Source organism: Cupressus sempervirens, chromosome 4, assembly GCF_028749045.1.
Source record: "Cupressus sempervirens isolate cs-2001-9-10 chromosome 4, ASM2874904v1, whole genome shotgun sequence".
Taxonomy (NCBI): domain Eukaryota; kingdom Viridiplantae; phylum Streptophyta; class Pinopsida; order Cupressales; family Cupressaceae; genus Cupressus; species Cupressus sempervirens.
Genome location: NC_143121.1, coordinates 577,326,412 through 577,346,423, shown reverse-complemented (window position 1 = coordinate 577,346,423; position 20,012 = coordinate 577,326,412). Strand labels below are relative to the sequence as shown.

At 36.2% G+C, this 20,012-nt stretch overlaps 1 protein-coding gene across 1 annotated transcript in view; it reads left to right on the top strand.

Moving 5' to 3' along the window:
* Nucleotides 1-3,312: 3,312 nt before the first annotated feature.
* LOC149562515 (uncharacterized) overlaps nt 3,313-20,012 on the top strand; it is a 37,305-nt gene continuing 20,605 nt past the window's right edge. The window contains exon 1 of the mRNA XM_089825996.1: nt 3,313-4,148. Coding sequence (XP_089682122.1) covers nt 3,591-4,148 — 558 coding nt within the window. The 5' untranslated portion in view covers nt 3,313-3,590. The remainder of the gene's footprint in view (nt 4,149-20,012) is intronic.

Genomic DNA, 20,012 nt, shown 5'->3' with positions numbered 1-20,012 from the left:
TAACCTTCCCCTTCCATGTTCTCCATTCTTCCATGCCCTTCTTCTTTGTTCTCCTATTGATTATATATTTGAGTTGTGATCTTGTTCTCTATTTCTAATTCTCTAATTTATCCTTCCTCTATCGCTTCCTCACTCTCTTCCTTTTCTCCCATCTTACTGAGAACTCTGATATGATTGTGGTCAAACTAAGTTATCACCCTGGATTTCACAAATGCTAGATTCTTTTCTTTTAAATGGATCATCCAGAAAGTGTCCTTAAGTTTTGAGGTTTTATTGATATGATTTAAGGTTATGAGAGAGCACATTTTGATAATGTCTTTGATTTTCCTTCATAACCAGAGAAAGATAGTTTGTAAATAGATCCATCTGTTATTATTATTATTGGTATGGTTTCATTTTGACCTATTTCTAAATTTAGATGAAATTTGATGTCATTAGATGTGTTGAAATCTAATTTGATACTTATGAGATTACCTAAATCATTCCCAATTCTTTTTAAGATTTGAATATGAATAAGTTCTAGAGGCAGGGTTCGCAAATAATCCAGGTGGGAGAGTACTATTTTTTCACCATTTGTTCATTAAAGTTTGGTTCCCACTTTTAGGAATTTTGGAGAATAACTCTTATATAAACAATAAGATACTGAAAGAAACTCATTCCTAATATATTTATTTTGGTAATGAAAGTAAATCAAACAATTAGAGTAGTTAGATACACTTATTCGCCCTCCACAAAATTCCTGTAGCCATCTTATCAGGTTGGGGATTTTAGATTTAGGGTCATTTCAATAGGCATATAACCCTAATTATTGGCATGCCATCCATATGCTCTCATTGAATACATCACCGATATTTTGATAGTCTTTTGAATAAGAGTATTGGTGTCTTGAGGTGTCGAAGTCTTCATTTTGATATGCTAATATATTTCCTAAATTTTCTACTCTTTTACCTTTTGCCCTAGGGCCTGAAGGGATAAGTCCATAGTCTAGGATACCCTTGTATTTTTGGGTTTGAGGATCAACCTTGTTTTGATAAGTCATTGATGTGACATGTTTCCTACATGGTGGGATATAGGCGCCAACACTTTTGTTCAAGGGGTTGAGCTTGCTTGGCACATGGGGATGCTGAGGGATTTTACTAGCAATATTTTTAGAGGATTGGTATTGGCTACTGAGAGGCTTTTAGGTCGGAGTTTTCTAGGGCTAGGGTTCCTAAGGGATTCTACGAAATTGGAATTTTTCTAGAGGGATACCTGTTGTTTTCTTTGCAATATTTGGAGTTTTTCTTATACTTGAATAGAAGATTGAAGACGGGTTAGTTGTCTACTTTCTACTTTATCTCTTGCAATTTGTGTGTATTTTTTTTTGGAGAAGTGGATTTCCTACTTCTTCATACGATCTTTGACCCGATCTTCAAAAACTTTGTGGAGTTTGGTTTCTGTGGATTTAGCTTTTTTGAGTGGGAATCAACCTTGAAGCATAGCCCTTATCGGGTGATTAGATGTGGTTTTGGCCCTTTTAGTGATTTTTTGTTGCAAATGAGCTGCCATCCTTCTTCTTAGCCTTCCATCGCAGAGTGATTCCATGGGATTTTGAGAGAAGAATTTTCCTTAGATCAATTGTTTACTCCAATTGCCAGATTGCTTTTGCTAGGAATGCCCTCTTCTTTTTGTGCCTTGGGTATTTCTTTTCCTCTAATTTCATGTAATTTGACAAGAGCTTCAAAGCTATTAGTACAAATGATTGTTCTTTTTGAGCTCTATTTGGCCTTTGGAAGATTTTTGGATGCAACTTCTTGGACGATCAAAGGCATCCATGGTTTTGATGTCCCATGCACCCTATTATGGATAGTGATTACTGTTTGAAGAACATGCAGGAGGAGGCTTGCTCTGTTGTTTGTGTGGGTTTCACTATTTTCGCCATTCACAATTATTCTATACACTTATTTTTATTATTAAGGATATTCCAGTTGTTATCTCTATTTTAATTCATGCATTTATTTTCTATTTATTTAACTTATAATTTTTAAATTTGATTTAGATTTTAGTTTTAAAATTATTATTTAAAATTAGTTTGGTTTTTTACTTTAAATATTGATTTTTAATTTTTATAACTTATTCAACAAATGGAATATTTGTGGGAGAAGTTGCTATTTTTCTAATATTGAATATATGATAAATGATATATGATAGAAGTTGCTATTTTTTTTTATATATGATAAATTGAATATAAATAAATAACATTTTTAATATGTTAAAAAAATTTAAAATATTTTTTATTTAAATTATAAATTATTAATAATTTTATTTATTTAAATAAGAGTATATTTTAAAAAATAATTTTTTTATCTAGCATCTATTGACTTATTGTTGCAAGCATGATAGATACTTGATAATAAAATTATAATATTTAAATAATCTTATGTGAATAAATTAAATTATTAATAATTTATAATTTAAATAAAATAACTTTTCAAAATATTTTAAATTAGGAAATATTATTGATTTATATTCAATTTAGCTTATATGAACAAAATAATCATTTAAAGCATTATACCAAAAAACATATTATAAAAAAATAATACTAAAAATATAAATATTTAATATTTAAAAATTATCAAATATAGAAATAAAAAGTTAAATAAATAGAAATAAAAAGGTTAAAAAATAAAATGAATGAACGATTTTAATGACATGTACGATACCACGATACCACACATATTTGGATCTTAACTGAGCAATCCATCGCTATGCAACTATGCACGTTGTTCACTATTTGGATGAAATCATAGTAAGTTCGGAAGTGTTTCAATTGCTCTCTTCCTAAAAATATATGCATATCCTCTCCTCCCAAGCCTCGTCAAGCCTCTTTCATATGCCCATCTTGCACCTGAAGTGACTTGATCCAATCCTCTACTAAGTCAATAATAATCTTGCCTTACCTTTAATAGTAGCCTCAAGATATGCTTTCTTGTCATGACTCACCTTGAATTAAATTCTTTAATATAATAAACCTTTTTTTTGCCAATGTTATAATTTCACATGACCCTTTGAAACTTATTTCTAACAAACTTTTTTATATCTGTGTTATTTTTTATAAGTAGAAAAACATAAAAATTAAAAATAGAAATAAAGTAATTAAACTAAAAAATAAAGTAATTAAACTAAATAAATAAGAAAACAAGATAAAACTGGTAACAAATAAGAAAACAAGATAAAAACTGATAACAAATAATTGGAGAAATTTATTTTTAGTCCCACAAAGACTCAGAGTTAAATTACAATTTATAGTAAAAATATATGGTAAAACTCAATAATAATATAGTCCCAAAAGAGCATAATCAACTATTGGATGAGAACATTCCTTCGATGCATGTTTTCCTGTATAGATTCTGCGTCAAAGATGGGTTTTGCGATGAATTAAATGAAAGCCGCTCACATTGGCGCCATAAAACCCGAATGCAAAAGGGAGGCGGAAACCTAATTAAACTTGGGCAACAGTTGAAGGAATTCCCTTGAGAGTCTCAAACGAGATTCTCACATAAAAATTAACAGGTAGAGAGAGGATTTTGTTGTGAATCTGTAGGGTGGCCATGGCTAAGGAAGCGGAGAGCGTAGCTAGCACCTCTCAAAATGTGGTCTTGGTCATGGATTTCGGCTCGCAGTACACCCATCTCATTACTCGGCGCATTCGGCAGATGTCTATATGCTCCGTTTGTATATCCGGTACTTCTCCTCTCTCTGCAGTCACAGAGGCAAATCCTTCGGTGATCATTTTATCAGGAGGCCCTCACAGCGTGCACCAGGACGGCGCACCCGTTCCGCCTCAGGGATTCTGGGAATATGTCTTGCAAAATGGCATTTTTGTACTGGGTATCTGCTATGGCCTCCAGTTGATGGTTCAGATGCTGGGTGGTGAGGTAAAATCTGGAGAGGGCCAGGAGTATGGGAGAATGGAAATACGTGTTCAGAAGGGGAGCAGTTTGTATGGGGAGGCTGTGGAAGAGAGGCAGGCTGTGTGGATGAGCCATGGGGACGAGACAGTCAGCTTGCCTGAAGGGTTTTCTATTGTGGCAACAAGTCTGCAGAATGCTGTGGCCGCTATTGAAAATCCAGCCAAGAGACTATACGGTCTTCAGTACCATCCCGAGGTACATTTCAAAATCCCATCTTATGTTTTTTTTAGCATCACTGGTAATCCCCAAATGAACATTGGCATTGTCAAACCAATTGCAACTTTTTTATTTATCATGGCGGATAAATAATTCTTTGTCCTCCTCTCTCACAACATCGTTAATTGTGTCTTGGATCCAGAAATACCATGTCAGTTCCATTTGCTAATACATTAAACTTTGGCACATTCTGTAAAACAACTCGGTTGCTTTGGACATAATTCCATAGTTTGAATTCATGTGTTCAAGAGCTTTGATTCTGAAAGGAACGCGGGCAAAGATTGCGACTTTTGCTTAGCGCCTGACAATTTCATTTACTTGAAAGCTGCGAAAGCCTTTTTAAGAAATCCATTTGGGTATATACTATTGTCATGGCACACGAAAAACAAAAAGTTTAACCTTTGATAAGTGACCATCTGCTAATAAAAACTTACACATTGGCGCAGACAGGGAGAACTTTGGCAGTAGTAGTTGAATTCGACTTCGAATTCAGCGATTGTATTTTCTTTAAAGTTTCTAAAGCCTATTCAACAAATCCATTTTGTACATTTCTGCAGTCATTTCGTTTCTTTCTTTGAAATGAAATCTCTTTGTGGCATTATTTCAAATGGTTCACTTCCTGACCATGTTTCCACATCTTGCATATATGTCCACGGAAGTTCTCTTCGACAAAACCATTTTGTGGGTAAACTGCAAACGCAATCTCTGCAATAATTACATCGGTCAAGAAGTTGTTGTGACTATTCTCAGTTTGCACATTTACGACTCAGCATTCTCTAACAGCTACAGCAACACACTTGGACGTCTGACAAAAAAGTCCCTTTGTATTACATTTTGATGGACGACTATAATCTGTTCTGAAGCTCTCACTTTGGAAGGACGGCTGTGATGATGCTAGCGAAGGATGCAGAATTTGACTTCTCCTGCCGCATGCATTTGTATGATAGTTTCTAAACCTCTATCGACAAACCCATTCCGTGTTTACGCTGCAACAATCACATTTCATTCGGTAACATTTCCAGAGTCAGTAGTTCTGTGCATAAGAAGATTAGAGCTGAACTTAAAGAAGTTAATTAACCTCAATTTTTCGCACATAATAGGAAGGTTAATTAACCTTCATCTTTAGTGTGTTTTAGAAGAGTTTATTATCCTTTCCTTTTTGTGCATTTTGGGGAGGTTAATTGACTTATTACTTTTGTGTATTTCTGTGAAGTTAATTAACCTTTTCTTTTGGTGCATGCTTTAGGGAGGTTAATGACTAAAAATTTTGTGCTAAAACAGAAGGGCCATTAACCTATTGAGAACTATTAAAAAATAAGCATTTTTGAAAATTCAAATTGCAAACTTTTGGAAGGGACAAACATCAAAATAACTAATATAAATTAGTAACATTATATTATTAAATTATTCAATATTTTTCCCTTTTCAAAATTTACTATTCTTCTTCTGAAATTGCCCATAACTTTTGAGTGAGAGTGAATTAAGCTCTAATATTTGAATTGTAGGTTGAGGATGGCCAAGTGAGCAAAACTTTGAGTATTTATGACAAACCTGGGATCTGCAATGGCACATGCTTTTCTGTATGGTCGAAAAAAGACTTGGGATTTCAGAAACACTTCTTGGAATGTACAAAAACAATTTTTGGGTATGTCAAGTTTAGGGTAACAGCTGGCTCTAACTAGGGTCAAGACTGCAAAAGGCATATAATGAATCCAGAATCTCATCAAAGAGCAGTGTGTTATCCATGGGCAACAGAGTCAAAGTGGAGACAAGAGGACTGATAGGAGAGACTGGAGGCAAACCGAAAATAAGACTGGCAAAACAAAAAATTTGACCACAAATATATACATAGTAGGGGATGCCTACCTCAAGACCAGTCTAGGAAGATTATTCCAACTTGTTGACATGTAGAGCAAAATAGATGCCATGATGGAATAATAGGTGGTAACCTTGAAGTACTTCTACACTTAGTTGTAATCCTGCTCTTTGAATTTTATCTCCAACTCCTAAAATGATGGAGGTACGCTTTGATACCACTGACGAAGGGCCACACCACCCTTACCAACTCATAACCAAGAATGCAACAATATGAAGATAAAGAGAGAATAAATGCTTCCCAAGAAATTTTATTAAAATTGAAAATCTTCAGCAATTACAATAACATTTCTACAAGATCTCTCAAGATCCAATCCAAACCCAAGCTAGCCAAGATCCACACTCTGGTAGAAACCTCCAAGATCTCAACTTGTGCCCGCAAGCCACCAAGCAACCTCCTTGTTTCTAAACTGCAGTCACTAGCTCTTCTCCAACTTTATCCAAGATCCAAGTGTAAACTGCCTCACATTCGGCGCTCTGTCTACACACTCACAACTCCATCACAATCTTGCTGTAAACTGCCTCACATTTGGCGCTCTATCCACAGACTCAGGAAAACTCACTCTTCACTTTCTCCTTCTCTTTCACACCTTGAAGCCTTCCAAGCTTTCCAAGCTTCACCTTCCACAACTTTCACCTTTCCAAGCTTTCCTTCCAAAGCTTCTACTTCTCGAGCTTCTCCTTCTCGAACTTGATTAGAAATGCTCATATGCCTTGCTTAAATAGGCACTTACCAGCCAATGCATGACTTATCCACAACCTTCTAGAATTCCACCTACACAATATCCACAACCTTCTACAACTTCCATAACCTTCTACAATATCCACAACTTTCTACAATATTCATAACTTTCTAGAATTCTTCCTACACACCTCGATAAATGGAATGACAACCATTTATTTTTTATTTTTTCTATTATGCCACCTATGCACCTCGAAAATAGAAATCGCCTTTTCCTTTCTTTTCTCCTTTTTTTCCCCTTTTTATTTTTTTTATTATTTCTCCTCTAATTTTCGTCACTTTCTCTCTCCTCCAGATTTTATTTATTTATTTTTTTCCAATAATTTTCCCATGCAAGATGCTCCTGCATCAGACTCCCCCGGTAGATAGAAAAGTGTGTCCCACACTTTGACACCAAAAAAGAAAGATCTACCACCATCTTCATCTTCACCAAAGGTTTCCACCTCAACGGGGACAAGAAAACCACCATGCAAATCTTCCACATCTGCATTACTCTATCAAACACCAGAATCTCAACCATCCAATTAGCATGCTCACTCCCAGGAACAAATTGAACATAATTCTTCATCAACAAACTCTCATTCACATCAGCAACTAGTGAATCCACACCAGTAGCAACAAACCCCGCATCAGCAACAACAAACTCCATATCAGCACCAACATGTAGATCTCCATCAATACATGCCAAACTAGCAATATCATTGCTCACAACAAGATGCTCTGCAATACATAACTCACCTCCAACAACAATTGGATCATCCACGACCAAGTGCTCTGCAACATACAAGTCACCACCAACATCAACTAGATCATCCACGGCCAAATGCTCTGTAGTCTCCATGTCAGACTCAACCAACTGATCATGAAAACCAATCTCCATTCCAACATCAACAAGGTTAGGAATATCCTCAGCAACAACCTCTATTTGCTCTATAGGTTCTGCATCAGGCTCCATAAATTGATTAGCAAAACCATCCTCTTCCACCTTGACCTTCTTAGCTTGATCAGCCAATCTAGCATCCAACCGAGAAAACATCTTAGAAAAATTCCTCTCCATTATATCATGGATTTTCGCAATCATCTTAGGGTCCAATCCTCTTGGAGCCATCTCCCAAGATCTTCGTAAACCCTTTGCAACAAATCCTTCCCACGCTCCTTGTGACAACCAAATTGTTTGCAAGTCAGATCGCAACCTGCCACCTCGCACGAACAATCAGGAACCAAATCACAAGTCTAGGACAACGGATTTGCAATCCACCAGCTCTCCACAATCATGCCTCAACAAGTTCAGTCTTCCATCTTCGCATCAATCGATCAATTTGCATGTCCTCCCAAGGTCCTAGTGCAAACTGCCCCAACTTCGGTGATCTGTTTACATGCTCAGGAACTCCCACTCGAATAAACTTCACCCAACCAAGGTCCTGGTTCAAACTGCCTCACACTTCGGCGATTTGCTTGTACACTTAGGAACAACCTGCTCTGATAAACTTCACCCAACCAAGGTCCTGGTACAAACTGCCTCACACTTCGGCGATCTGCTTGTACACACAGGAACGCCTGCTCTAATACCATTGATGACGGTACACTTTGATACCACTGACGAAGGGCCACACCACCCTTACCAACTCATAACCAAGAATGCAACAATATGAAGATAAAGAGAGAATAAATGCTTCCCAAGAAATTTTATTAAATTTGAAAATCTTTAGCAATTACAATAAAATTTCTACAAGATCTCTCAAGATCCAATCCAAACCCAAGCTAGCCAAGATCCACACTCTGGTAGAAACCTCCAAGATCTCAACTTGTGCTCGCAAGCCACCAAGCAACCTCCTTGTTTCTAAACCGCAGTCACTAGCTCTTCTCCAACTTTATCCAAGATCCAAGTGTAAACTGCCTCACATTCGACGCTCTGTCTACACACTCACAACTCCATCATAATCCTGCTGTAAACTGCCTCACATTCGGCACTCTGTCCACAGACTCAGGAAAACTCACTCTTCACTTCCTCCTTTTCTTTCACACCTTGAAGCTTTCCAAGCTTTCCAACCTTCACCTTCCACAACTTTCACCTTTCCAAGCTTTCCTTCCAAAGCTTCTCCTTCTCGAGCTTCTCCTTCTCGAGCTTCCACTTCTCAAGCTTGATTAGAAATGCTCATATGCCTTGCTTAAATAGGCACTTACCACCCAATGCATGACTTATCCACAACCTTTTAGAATTCCACCTACACAATATCCACAACCTTCTACAACTTCCATAACCTTCTACAATATCCACAACTTTCTACAATATTCATAACTTTTTAGAATTCTTCTCACACACCTCGATAAATGGAATGACAACCATTTATTTTTATTTTTTCTATTATGCCACTTATGCACCTCGAAAATAGAAATCCCCTTTTCCTTTCTTTTCTCCTTTTTTTCCTCTCTTTATTTTTCTATTATGCCACCTATGCACCTCGAAAATAGAAATCCCCTTTTCCTTTCTTTTCTCCTTTTTTTCCCCTTTTTATTTTTATTATTATTTCTCCTCTAATTTTCGTCGCTTTCTCTCTCCTCTAGATTTTATTTATTTATTTATTTATTTTTCAAATTTTTTTTTTTTTTTTTTCAATAATTTTCCCATGCAAGATGCTCTTGCATCATAAAATGTGCAACTTCCTTGGTAGAGGCAATCTCCAAAGAACCATTTGTTATAAAAAAAATCTAAATTAATAATCAACTCTGCCTCCCTGTGTATGCTATCGATCAATTCTTCTTCAATGAGATGAAGTATTACAATTTCAAACTGTTTTATGCACCTTTGATGATTTGGATCTGCAATTGAGTGGCTTAGTTGGGTATGAAAGAGATTGTCAGGGCAAGAAGAATCTTTATGTAATAGTAAACACCTATATCAAGGACACCATGAGATATGCTATTCCTCTTTATTGATAATCACTGATCTCTTTCTCCTTTGATTCTTGTATCTTCCTTGGTTCTATTGACATGATTCCATTTGTACCTAATCAATGGTTTGGACCTGAGAATACATTCCCATCGAATTTGACTGGCACAAGTTGACCTTCTTGTGTTTCCACTCGATTATGTATTTGATTTATGTCACTATAAGAACCCACAAAAGAATCTTCATTTTTGGTACATGCATGCTCAAAAGAGACCAGATAACGAGGAGCAATGATCAGAGATTGATGTTCATGCAAAGAAGCATGTTCTGAGTTGGCATCACTGCTAAATTCTTCTCTTCACATGTTGATTGTCTGTGCATTTGAGTAGAAATTTCGTTTACCTCATCTTCACTTGTTTTGATTTCTTTCACCACAACACATTTGATCAAGTTACAATTTTTTTTTTTGTAGGATAGGATTCTTCATTTATACAATTGCTTGATTCTTGTGAAGGATATAACATAGGATGTTCTCCTCACAATACTTTAACTATCCTAGGAATGAATGTCTTTTTGGATGTATGTATCCCTAAAATGATGGGTCATAATTATGAAGATGAAATTCAAAAGGTACTATACTATAAAGAAAGCTACTCTCCAAAGTATTAGGACAATGATCAAAACTTGAGCTTCCATTGAACTGAACATTATTTTGTATCTCATTAGAGTTAAGTTATTGGTTTGGGTTTGGGGATGGGTCCGGATACAACATGGGTTCATGATATGTTTTTTCCGGTATGGTTCATGTATTTGTGTGTGTAAATAAATAGGCATTATATGCCTCACGTCAAACTTGCAAGATGGAGACGGCAAATGTGAAATGAAATGTGTTTGGAGGCTTCATAGGGGCTGTTTTAGGGTTATAAATAAATAAATAAATTTGGTCTTAATGTTTTATTTGTGTCAAAGCAAGGACCCCAATGTGAACTTGAATCGGGTTTGTACTTTGACCTGATTTGAGGGTTCAGGGTGCAAACTCAGTAATTAAGCTTTTAGAGTTGTTAGTGCTCACATTCTGACCTAGTTGCCGATTTGGGCTTCTGAATCGGATCTGTGGATTTGTGTTTTTTTTTTTCCCAATTAGGATTCTTGTGTGTGTGTGTGTGTGTCTATATACACACACACACACACACACATGCATATACTAAAAAATGAGTGAAATATGCATAATTCTAAAACTAAATCATTTCATAGTATGAATCTATGATTCTAAATCATTTCATAATATGAATCTATGAATCAAAGCCATTACAATTATAAGAAAATAATAACAAAGAAAATAAAAAGAAATCCGGACGACTTCGACACGAATCCGGATCTTACCTCTAGGGAATCCGATAACTAGGTATTTTGATGGTCCAATTCTTTGAGATGGTCTTCAATAGTCTTGTTGTTACGAGAATTGTGCCCTGTGCCAAATTTGAAAGCTTAACAATCCTGTGCAACAGGAAACTATCTTTAGGCCTGTGGGTTGCCTATTTTGAAGATCAATCTCCAGACTATGAGCTGGTTCCCTTTTAATCACCTAAAATTAACTTTATGTGACTGGGAAAAGGGGAGAAAGATTGCTCTAGAATTACCTATCTTCGGAGGTGATACACCTGAATACTCTTAGATCTTCTTGTTTTTAAACTTACAATGTATTTTAATAAATAGATCCTAGTCTTTCACAACTCAACTTAGCATTTTAAACATCATTGTTTCATGAGAAATGACTGAATTTAGTGCTTGCTTGAAGGAAAATAACTTATTTTTGTAACTCCAAACTACCGAAATCAGCTAGCACAATCTATGGCCTGGATTAAGCTTGCATCTTCTTGCATCAATCCTACTTGAATGATACAATATAAAAGGATTACAGGAATTAATCACATAAACATCATCAAACAATTCAGTCATAATGACACAGAAGTATCGAGCAGGTTAAGTGCTGCTTTCTTAAGTGAAAATAAAGGAATCTGCTATTACAATTCGGAAATTTTGAGTTACTTCTAGCCTTTGCTGGGTGCAAGAGGCTGAAAGAAAAAGAACTAGAGAAGAAAGGAGAAACTTATATAAAAGAGTCCTGCTGTTGACTGAAGAAGGAACTAGAAGAATTGAACCCCTGCACTGGTGTTGTTCAATTCTGATCGAACTGATAGTCTTCAACTTTTATTTCTCTTCCAACTTTCATGAAAATCTCTTCTTGGGTTGTACATAACTAAGAGAAACTCGGATAGAGGTCTAGAATTCTTTTTTGACTGATGTACAATCCAAGTGACCTCTTAACTTCAGTTCCAACTGCTGTATTAGCTTCAAAAACTCCACTTTTTCAAGCTTTAACTGATCCTCACACTGATTGTATCATTGTTCTATCTTTGGACATCTCACTGCTCATATCTTTGGCAATCCCTGTTCTTTAGTGCTTCAATTATGCCTTACATCTTTGTTCTAAATGACACTCACATCATCATTGAGCTCTCTTCTTATTTAGTGTTTACAAAGACCATCATCCTTGGTACTTTATAACTTTCTTACTCTAATCTAATCATGCTTATCTCCCATTAGCATGCATCTCCGTTTTCCTTAAGAGTGATTGTCTTCTGTATTAGATATACCTTAGTCTTTGCTCCCTCTGGCATGATAACATGTCCCTATTGCTTGAATCTTGTGGTCTTCAACATCACTGTTTTGACTGCTATAAATAGGAACACGTCCTGTATACCCCTATTCTTCTTCAGCGAGAAGATTATAACTTTGGTTTTGCTAGTGTTCACTTGCATTCCCACTTCATGGCAAAATTTTTCTAGTGCTTTCAAGTGTTCTTTCAAACCTTTAGCCGTTCTAGCAAGTATAATGAGATCGTTTGCATATAAGAGCAATCTTATCACAAAGTGGGCCAGCTCTATCCCCTCCCCATTGTTCTTGTTTATCCATTCTTCTAACTTGTCTATATAGAGCTCAAATAATGTTGGAGATAGCGGACACCCTTGCTTAACTCCGATGTTGCTGCCAAACTCCTCTGATAGCCCTTCCATTGTTCTAATTTTAGCTTTGACCTGCTCATATAATCTGTGAACAGCTGACTTAAGTTCTTTAGGAACTTCCAACTCTTCCAATCTGTCCTAGAGTTTGTTACGTGGCACTGTGTCAAATGCTTCTTTAAAGTTCACAAAACAACAGAGAGCCTCGGCCCCTTGAGTGTCCCAAACTTTCTCTATCAAATATCTGAGAGTGATGCTGTGATCTATAGTAGAGTGTTTCGGTATAAAGCTTGCTTGCCTTTTGCTCTTTTGCCTTCTGATTCAGCCCATTTACTGATTTTTTGTTCTACCATGCTGCCAAATAACTTTTCGAAGAGTGGATTGATCATGATGGTTCGGTAATTAGAAGGGTTGTTTATCTCCGCTTTTGTGGAGTGGGATCACCACACTTGTTGTCCAATTTATAGGGAAGCCTTCTCTATTAACACTGTTGAAAATGTTAGTGATGTGTGGTGCCATGGTTTCCGCACCCCATTTTAACTATTCAGCTTGTAGCCCATCTATATCTTGCGCTTTACCAGCAGCTAACCTCCTTATGCCTTGAATAATATCCTTTTGGCTGAATAACTCATCTATAGTCTTAGTTGCCATGGTTCTATGTTCTCCTAAATCACACTCGTAGAGGGTCTTGGCATATTCCACCCATTTGGTTCCTGTGATGTTGTTCTCTATCTGTGTTTTTCTCTGCTAAAACTCTTTCCAAAACTTTTTGGGGCTGCTTTTACCAAGATTAATCAACTCTATTCTTCTCATGTTCACATACTCCTCTTTCTTCTTTTTAATCAGCTGATCATATTCCTTTCTACTTTCTCTGTTCATGTTCTTTTTCCAATTCTTTTTTGCCATTTTGCACTCATTAAACCATAAATTAGCTGGAAAAGTGTTCTTGGCTTCTCTTGTGGCCTTAGATCTTTTACACTCCTCCAGGGCTTCAACTACTTATTCGAAGAAGATCAAGTGAAGAGAACAGCGACTCTGATTATCAAACTTCAGAGAAGGAGAGACAGGTTAACCAAAACTTTGCAGCTAGACTAGTTCTGCTCCTGCCTTGGGGGGGTGATTGTGTGGGTCCCATAGGCTACTTTAGCCTTGTGGATGTCATTAAAATCTATCATATCATCAATAATCCCGCAGTTTCCTTTTTGCATTAGATAGTGACTATTTTATGATCTTGCATTTTCAAAAAATAATGCTGAACTCTGTTCTTTATGGCTCTTTTACTGTCAAAAAATTCTTCTTACATGATTAACATCTGACCGTTTTCTTCATATTGCTCATATCTGATAATTGTCTTTTTTAATGTATCCTTTGCATTAAATGTTACAAGACATTTACCTTCATCAATCTCCTCAAATTCCAAGTCGTCAGATAGATCTCTTAATCTATAATGCCCAAACTCAGAGGTTGCACACCAACTCACTGTTTTTACTGTTTTATATACAACATGGCTGTGCTTAGCAATCATACATGATACCATTTTTGACAGCATTTTCCTTTATCATGCTGTCTAGGACTGCTCTGCAACATGATCTCCTTGCCATGAATCGTTGTGTAATAAGATTTCTCTTTACTATGATTGCTGTTATAAACTCTTACTGGGTCTGCTCATATCCGATCATGCATAAAACACTACTATCTTTTGATCTTAGTGTGCCGCTCCTTCACAATGAACACTGTTTAATGCTTTGTGCATCATCTCTATTATCTCTGTTTGAAGCAGCCATCATAACAGCAAAAAACTACATTCTCCATTTCATTCATCAGTGATTTCATTAATATCAATGCTCTTTTCACAGCACAATCTCTTTACCTCATTGACTACATCATTATTGACTGTCATTTTAATCTCCTAGTTACCATTCTCTGCACTTATTGGATACCTCTGTTCTACAAGCATATCACTGCACTTCAGTGATAATGATTACCTTTGTTGTGTTCTCTGTCTCTGTGTCCTTGCTGTCCATGTCTTCACAATTTCATTATTGTTGTTCTTGCTTTGATCCTCTGTTCATAACATTAAGTATGTGCTCTCTATTCTTCACATGAACAAGGCTCTTAAATGTGATGCTTTTAGTGGAAAACTACCATTTAAAAACCAGCAGTGAAAAGATTTCTCCTAATTTGAAAAGTATTCAACAGATGTGAACAAGAGGCTTAATGAGGAATAAAATCTATAAAGCTTTGAAACCCTACCTCCTCTGCATGATTGATATGAAGGCTCTTTCTTTGAAATCTGCCCATTAACTTTTGCTTGATTGATGTTATACTTGCTATTTGTTGTTTCTTAGCCCTCCTCTTTTTTTAAAGTTCCAATCACTTGGATCTGCTATTGATGAATGAGATCACTTCCTCCTTGATAGAATGGCTGTCTCTTTTATTGATCTGCTTTTCATTGTCGCTCTTTTGAATAGTTCTGTTGTCTCCTTGCATTAAAACATGGTATTCTAATTGAGCAAATGATTGTTTGTTTTTTGTGAGCTGCTATTCAATCATGTGCTTGTTCTTCTTCTTAATACTTTTTTCATCTTGAAAACTGCCTCTTCACTTAATGAAACTTGCTGATCTATATTGGAAACTCGCTGAAGTCTGCTACTAGCTTTTAGATGAGCGCTGTTCTCTGATGAAGACTGCTTTTTCTTAATTGCAAATTGTTTTCTGTTCTATCATGAGAAATCTGCCTTTCTTTCACAGGAACTGCTCTTTCTGTGTATGAACTATCGCAACTTGACTGATCAGATGCTTTATCACAGGAAATGTCATTCCATTTAGAAGAACTGCTAAGACAATTGACAAGTTGACTAAAACATATGCCCTTTCTTGTCAACCTACAATGCTTCAGATGATTTTGAGCAGCCCACAAGAGATTTACAAAGGATAAAGATTCAACAAATAGCTGCAGCATTACTTCAAAAATATGAACAAACCTACTTCTCTTTGTTGTGGATGCACGCTACTGTTTTGAAGTAGGTCAGGAAGTTGGCTTTAGTCTTCTATTGCTGCAATCACATGCTCAGCCTCAATTTCTTTAGGATCTTCATGCTTAGGTGCAATCAAGATTTGTGGTGCTTTGCTGCCCTCTATTGTGGCAAGGTGTCTTATAGGACATCCTCTTGTATGAACAAAAGTTGAAACTCTATACTAGCTGCTTATTGATTGAAATGAGTTGTCTCATGTGAATCAAATGGGAAAATAGAATTTTCCATTCGATTGTGCTGCTCATGAACTTCTAATTTAGGAAGTGTCAAACTATCGTCAAATTTCAAACGAAAATCTTATTTAATGCTGGAAAAACGACCTTTGTCAAGCTCTTCATTGATCTTCTAATGCACATTACAATCTATCTCAAGTTCTCAAAATCATGTCTTTCTTTCTTGAAGATTAGAAAGAAATATCCAGTTCCATACTTTGGGAAATTATCTCTTGTTTCACATTTTATTCTACCTGATTAATTGCTTTACCCATATCACCTTTCTCAACTCTTAAGGCAAGGATGTCTTGATTATCATCCTGAAAGAGCAGCACCCTGTCCAAATGATTTATATTTTCTTGCTGTTCAATAGTTGTCATTGGGGTTAGCATGGGCATATTCGCTTCATTTTCATCAAAAAAATTAGGAAGTTCATGAAACTAATCAGTGACCACTTCATCATTGTTCACAGCATAAGCAGGTAACTCATTAATTTGACTCTTCCTTTTCAACATTTATTTGCTCTTCAATCTTCTGTTCTAACTGAGCATGTTTATCATTTGCTTGCAGCAGATCTGAATTTTCTTTTTGAACCTCATGGACAAGTGTATTACCAGCAAAAGCCTTTTCTTTGAATTCACAAAACTCCTTATTCTGCTCGCTATTCCAGCTCTCTTGATAAGACTTACTTGGTATAGAATTTTGGGGGATTTGTGGGTTTGCTTGAAAAGCAATGGGCTTTTGTAAAAGCTGCTCTTGAAGTACTATGGGTTGAACTTGTTCATTTATAAGGCTCTTGTGATGAAGGATAGATCCTAAAATTTGGGATTTCAAATGTGGAAGAGTCAATTGGTTCATCTTGAATGAAGCATATCGTTTTGAACATGGGAAATTGTTTTCTAAGGAAATGTATCAGTTGGGTGGGTTTCTTGCTTAGGTCTAAGCCCTTACAATGAAGCTGTTCCTCAAAAACTAGGATATCAAATTTAGAAGACTGAAGAGGTTCACCTAGCATAAAGCTTGAGAATTTGCTTTTAAGAGCTGATTTTGCTTCTAGTTCATGTACTTGGGCCAGCATAATCTCATCCACTCTTCTTTTAAAGCTATCACCCTATCTAGATTCTTGTCATATTGTCTTTTTTGTACCTCCAACTCTTGATCACGGAGGTAAGCTTGATAATCCAACTATGCATGCTCATGAAGATACACTTGATAAATCCATCTGCGTGCTATGAAAACTAGAGTGCAAAGAACATTAAGCAATTGAAAACATTCACACACTAATTACATATCAACATATAGACTAGACAATAAAAGCAAATAAGAAGGATGCAAACCAAAGGAGAGCACTCGAAGCTTATATCAATGATAGATGTGTCCAAAGGATGGAGATGTATGCTCAAGTGTGGCCTCAAGCTTCAATGGATTAATTTGATAGATGCATGGAAAATTTGAGTATCGTCAAATAGCGCTTTGAAAGTAATTAGCTCTCAAAACGGTATAATAATTCTACTCCGAAGGTGAATGATTTGTGAGACAAAAGATTGATGGGTGAACTTAACTATATAAATAAATTATTCAATTAAAAGATGAATTATTGGTGCATGATATTTAATTAAATAAATGAATTATTTAATTAAAGGAGGAATATTTGGTGCATGAGTTTTATTTAAATAAATGAATTATTTAAAGGAGGAATATTTAGTGCATGAGTTTTAATTAAATAAATGAATTATTTAATTAATAGAGTAATATTTAGTGCATGAGTTTGATGTAGAGAAAAAACTAAGTGCCATAACAACAACAAACACACAGAGAGTGACTAGCACCAGAGGGAGAGAGAACAATATTCTTCTATTGATTCATCAAATGATCAACATACATGCCCAGCTGTAAGGCCTTCTGGGTTACAGCTAGATACAAAATACATTCAAGATCTAAGATCTAGTTCCAAACACATATGCAACAAACTTTCTGAATTTTTGCGTTCTGCTCAAACTCCCTCTAATCTTCCAATCTCTACCCCTCTCTACTGATCTCTACTGATATGCCCTAAGTCTAAGCCCAAATACTCTATTTATACTTGCCAAAACAGCTTACAAAATGTTCTAGATCATTACATAATAGAAAGGCCGACCCAACAACGGTCAGGACACATCCCAAGAAAAGATCTCTTGCCAAAACAGCTTACAAAACATTCTAGATTGTTACAAAATAGAAAGGCCGACCCAACAACGGTCTGGACACATCCCAAGACAAGATCTTATCATAAATCTCGCGATCGAAATAAATCCCGCAAGTCGGCTCGCACTAAAAACGCAAAAAACATGTCCAAAATACTAACGCTCGGCATCGATAGGATAACTCGGCATATGAAGAGTCACTTGGCATACACTAGGTAACTCGGCACATGAAGGAGAGCTTAGCACACACTGTGGTACTCGGCACAAACTGCAAAGCGAGATGGGATAACACGCGAAAACGAGTGTTAACATGACGTGGGATAACTTGAACTCGGCTTGAACTGCAAAATTATTAGTACTCAACAATTGCTGCAACTCGGCAATGATTGAAACTTGGCAACAACCTAATGCATGATGGACATATGTACATGTGGAAATGAAATTAAAAATTAAAAAACTCTTTATGTAGGTGCTCCTGCACCATACACCCGGGGACAATAGAATCCAAATCCCTTGGATTGTCCTTCCTCTTTCTTGTCTTCCAATTCCCTGGTATTTGTGGTTTGTACTCTTGCCAAGTACCCAAGTCAACTTTCATATTTTCATAAACCTCTTCCACATAAGAATTCAGGTAGAACTCTTGCAAACCTGCAATAAATGGATTAGAAAAATTAAATGAGACCTCATCAAATATCAATTCATCAATTTGGTTCGCTCTAGGAACCTTTGCATCTTTTTTTACAACGTTTTTATGCTGCAATATCTTCATGCTTGGAGACAAATTCATCACTATTTGAGCCTTCTCTATTCTCTCGGCTACATCATGAGTCTTTTGCCTTGTTGCAATTATTGACCTTTTGATAGGCCATACCACCTTCTTTCTTAACTTCAAATGCCATCTCTTGGTTCCATCAAGAACCATCACATCCATCTCTTTTCCATCTTTATGAACCTTTTCATCACAAGGCTCAACAACAATTACCACTTCAACCTCTTTTGTATCTTGAAGAACCTTTTTATTATAAGGTTCATCGACAACTATTTGCTGCAACTTTTTTATATCAGCATCAATTTTTCATTTTGTCCTTCCAATGGACAACTCTTCTCTTCTTTGGTAACCAAGTTCTCTGTTCCATCTTCACATACCTTTGTATCCTTAATGAATGGCTGCTCCAAATTATTATTTTCATTTTCCATATTTTTCTTCAATTCCTCTTTTTTTCTCTCTAAATTTTCTTTCCCTTTTTTAAGTTCTCTCATTAGGAATCTTATTTTCTCTTCTATCTCTTGATTCATCCTAGTTTCCTCTTCTCTTTTTTTTTTTTTTTTTTCTCTTCCTCTCTTTTCTTTTTCTGAAAATCACAATATGAAACCCATGCATCTAAAAGTATCCTCTTATCATGAGATAAATCTCCTCTTGTGACCATTTTCTCCTATCTAGGTTCTCTCCACTCAACCTAGTCATTTGGCCACTCTATAGGTTCTCTTCTCAACCCGTCACAACCCACAAAATCTCACAAACTCACCTTTGCCCAAACTTTTTGCTGAGCTCTGATACCAATAATGATGCAGAGAAAAAACTAAGTGCTACAACAACAACAAACACACAGAGAGTGACCGGCACCAGAGGGAGAGAGAGAACAATATTCTTTTGTTGATTCATTAAATGATCAACATACATGCCCAGCTCTAAGGCCTTCTGGGTTACAGCCAGATACAAAATACATTCAAGATCTAAGATCTAGTTCCAAACACATATGCAACAAACTTTCTGAATTTTCGTGTTCTACTCCAGACTCCTAATCTTCCAATCTCTACCCCTCTCTACTGATCTCTAATGATCTCTATTGATATGCCCTAACTCTAAGCCCAATTACTTTATT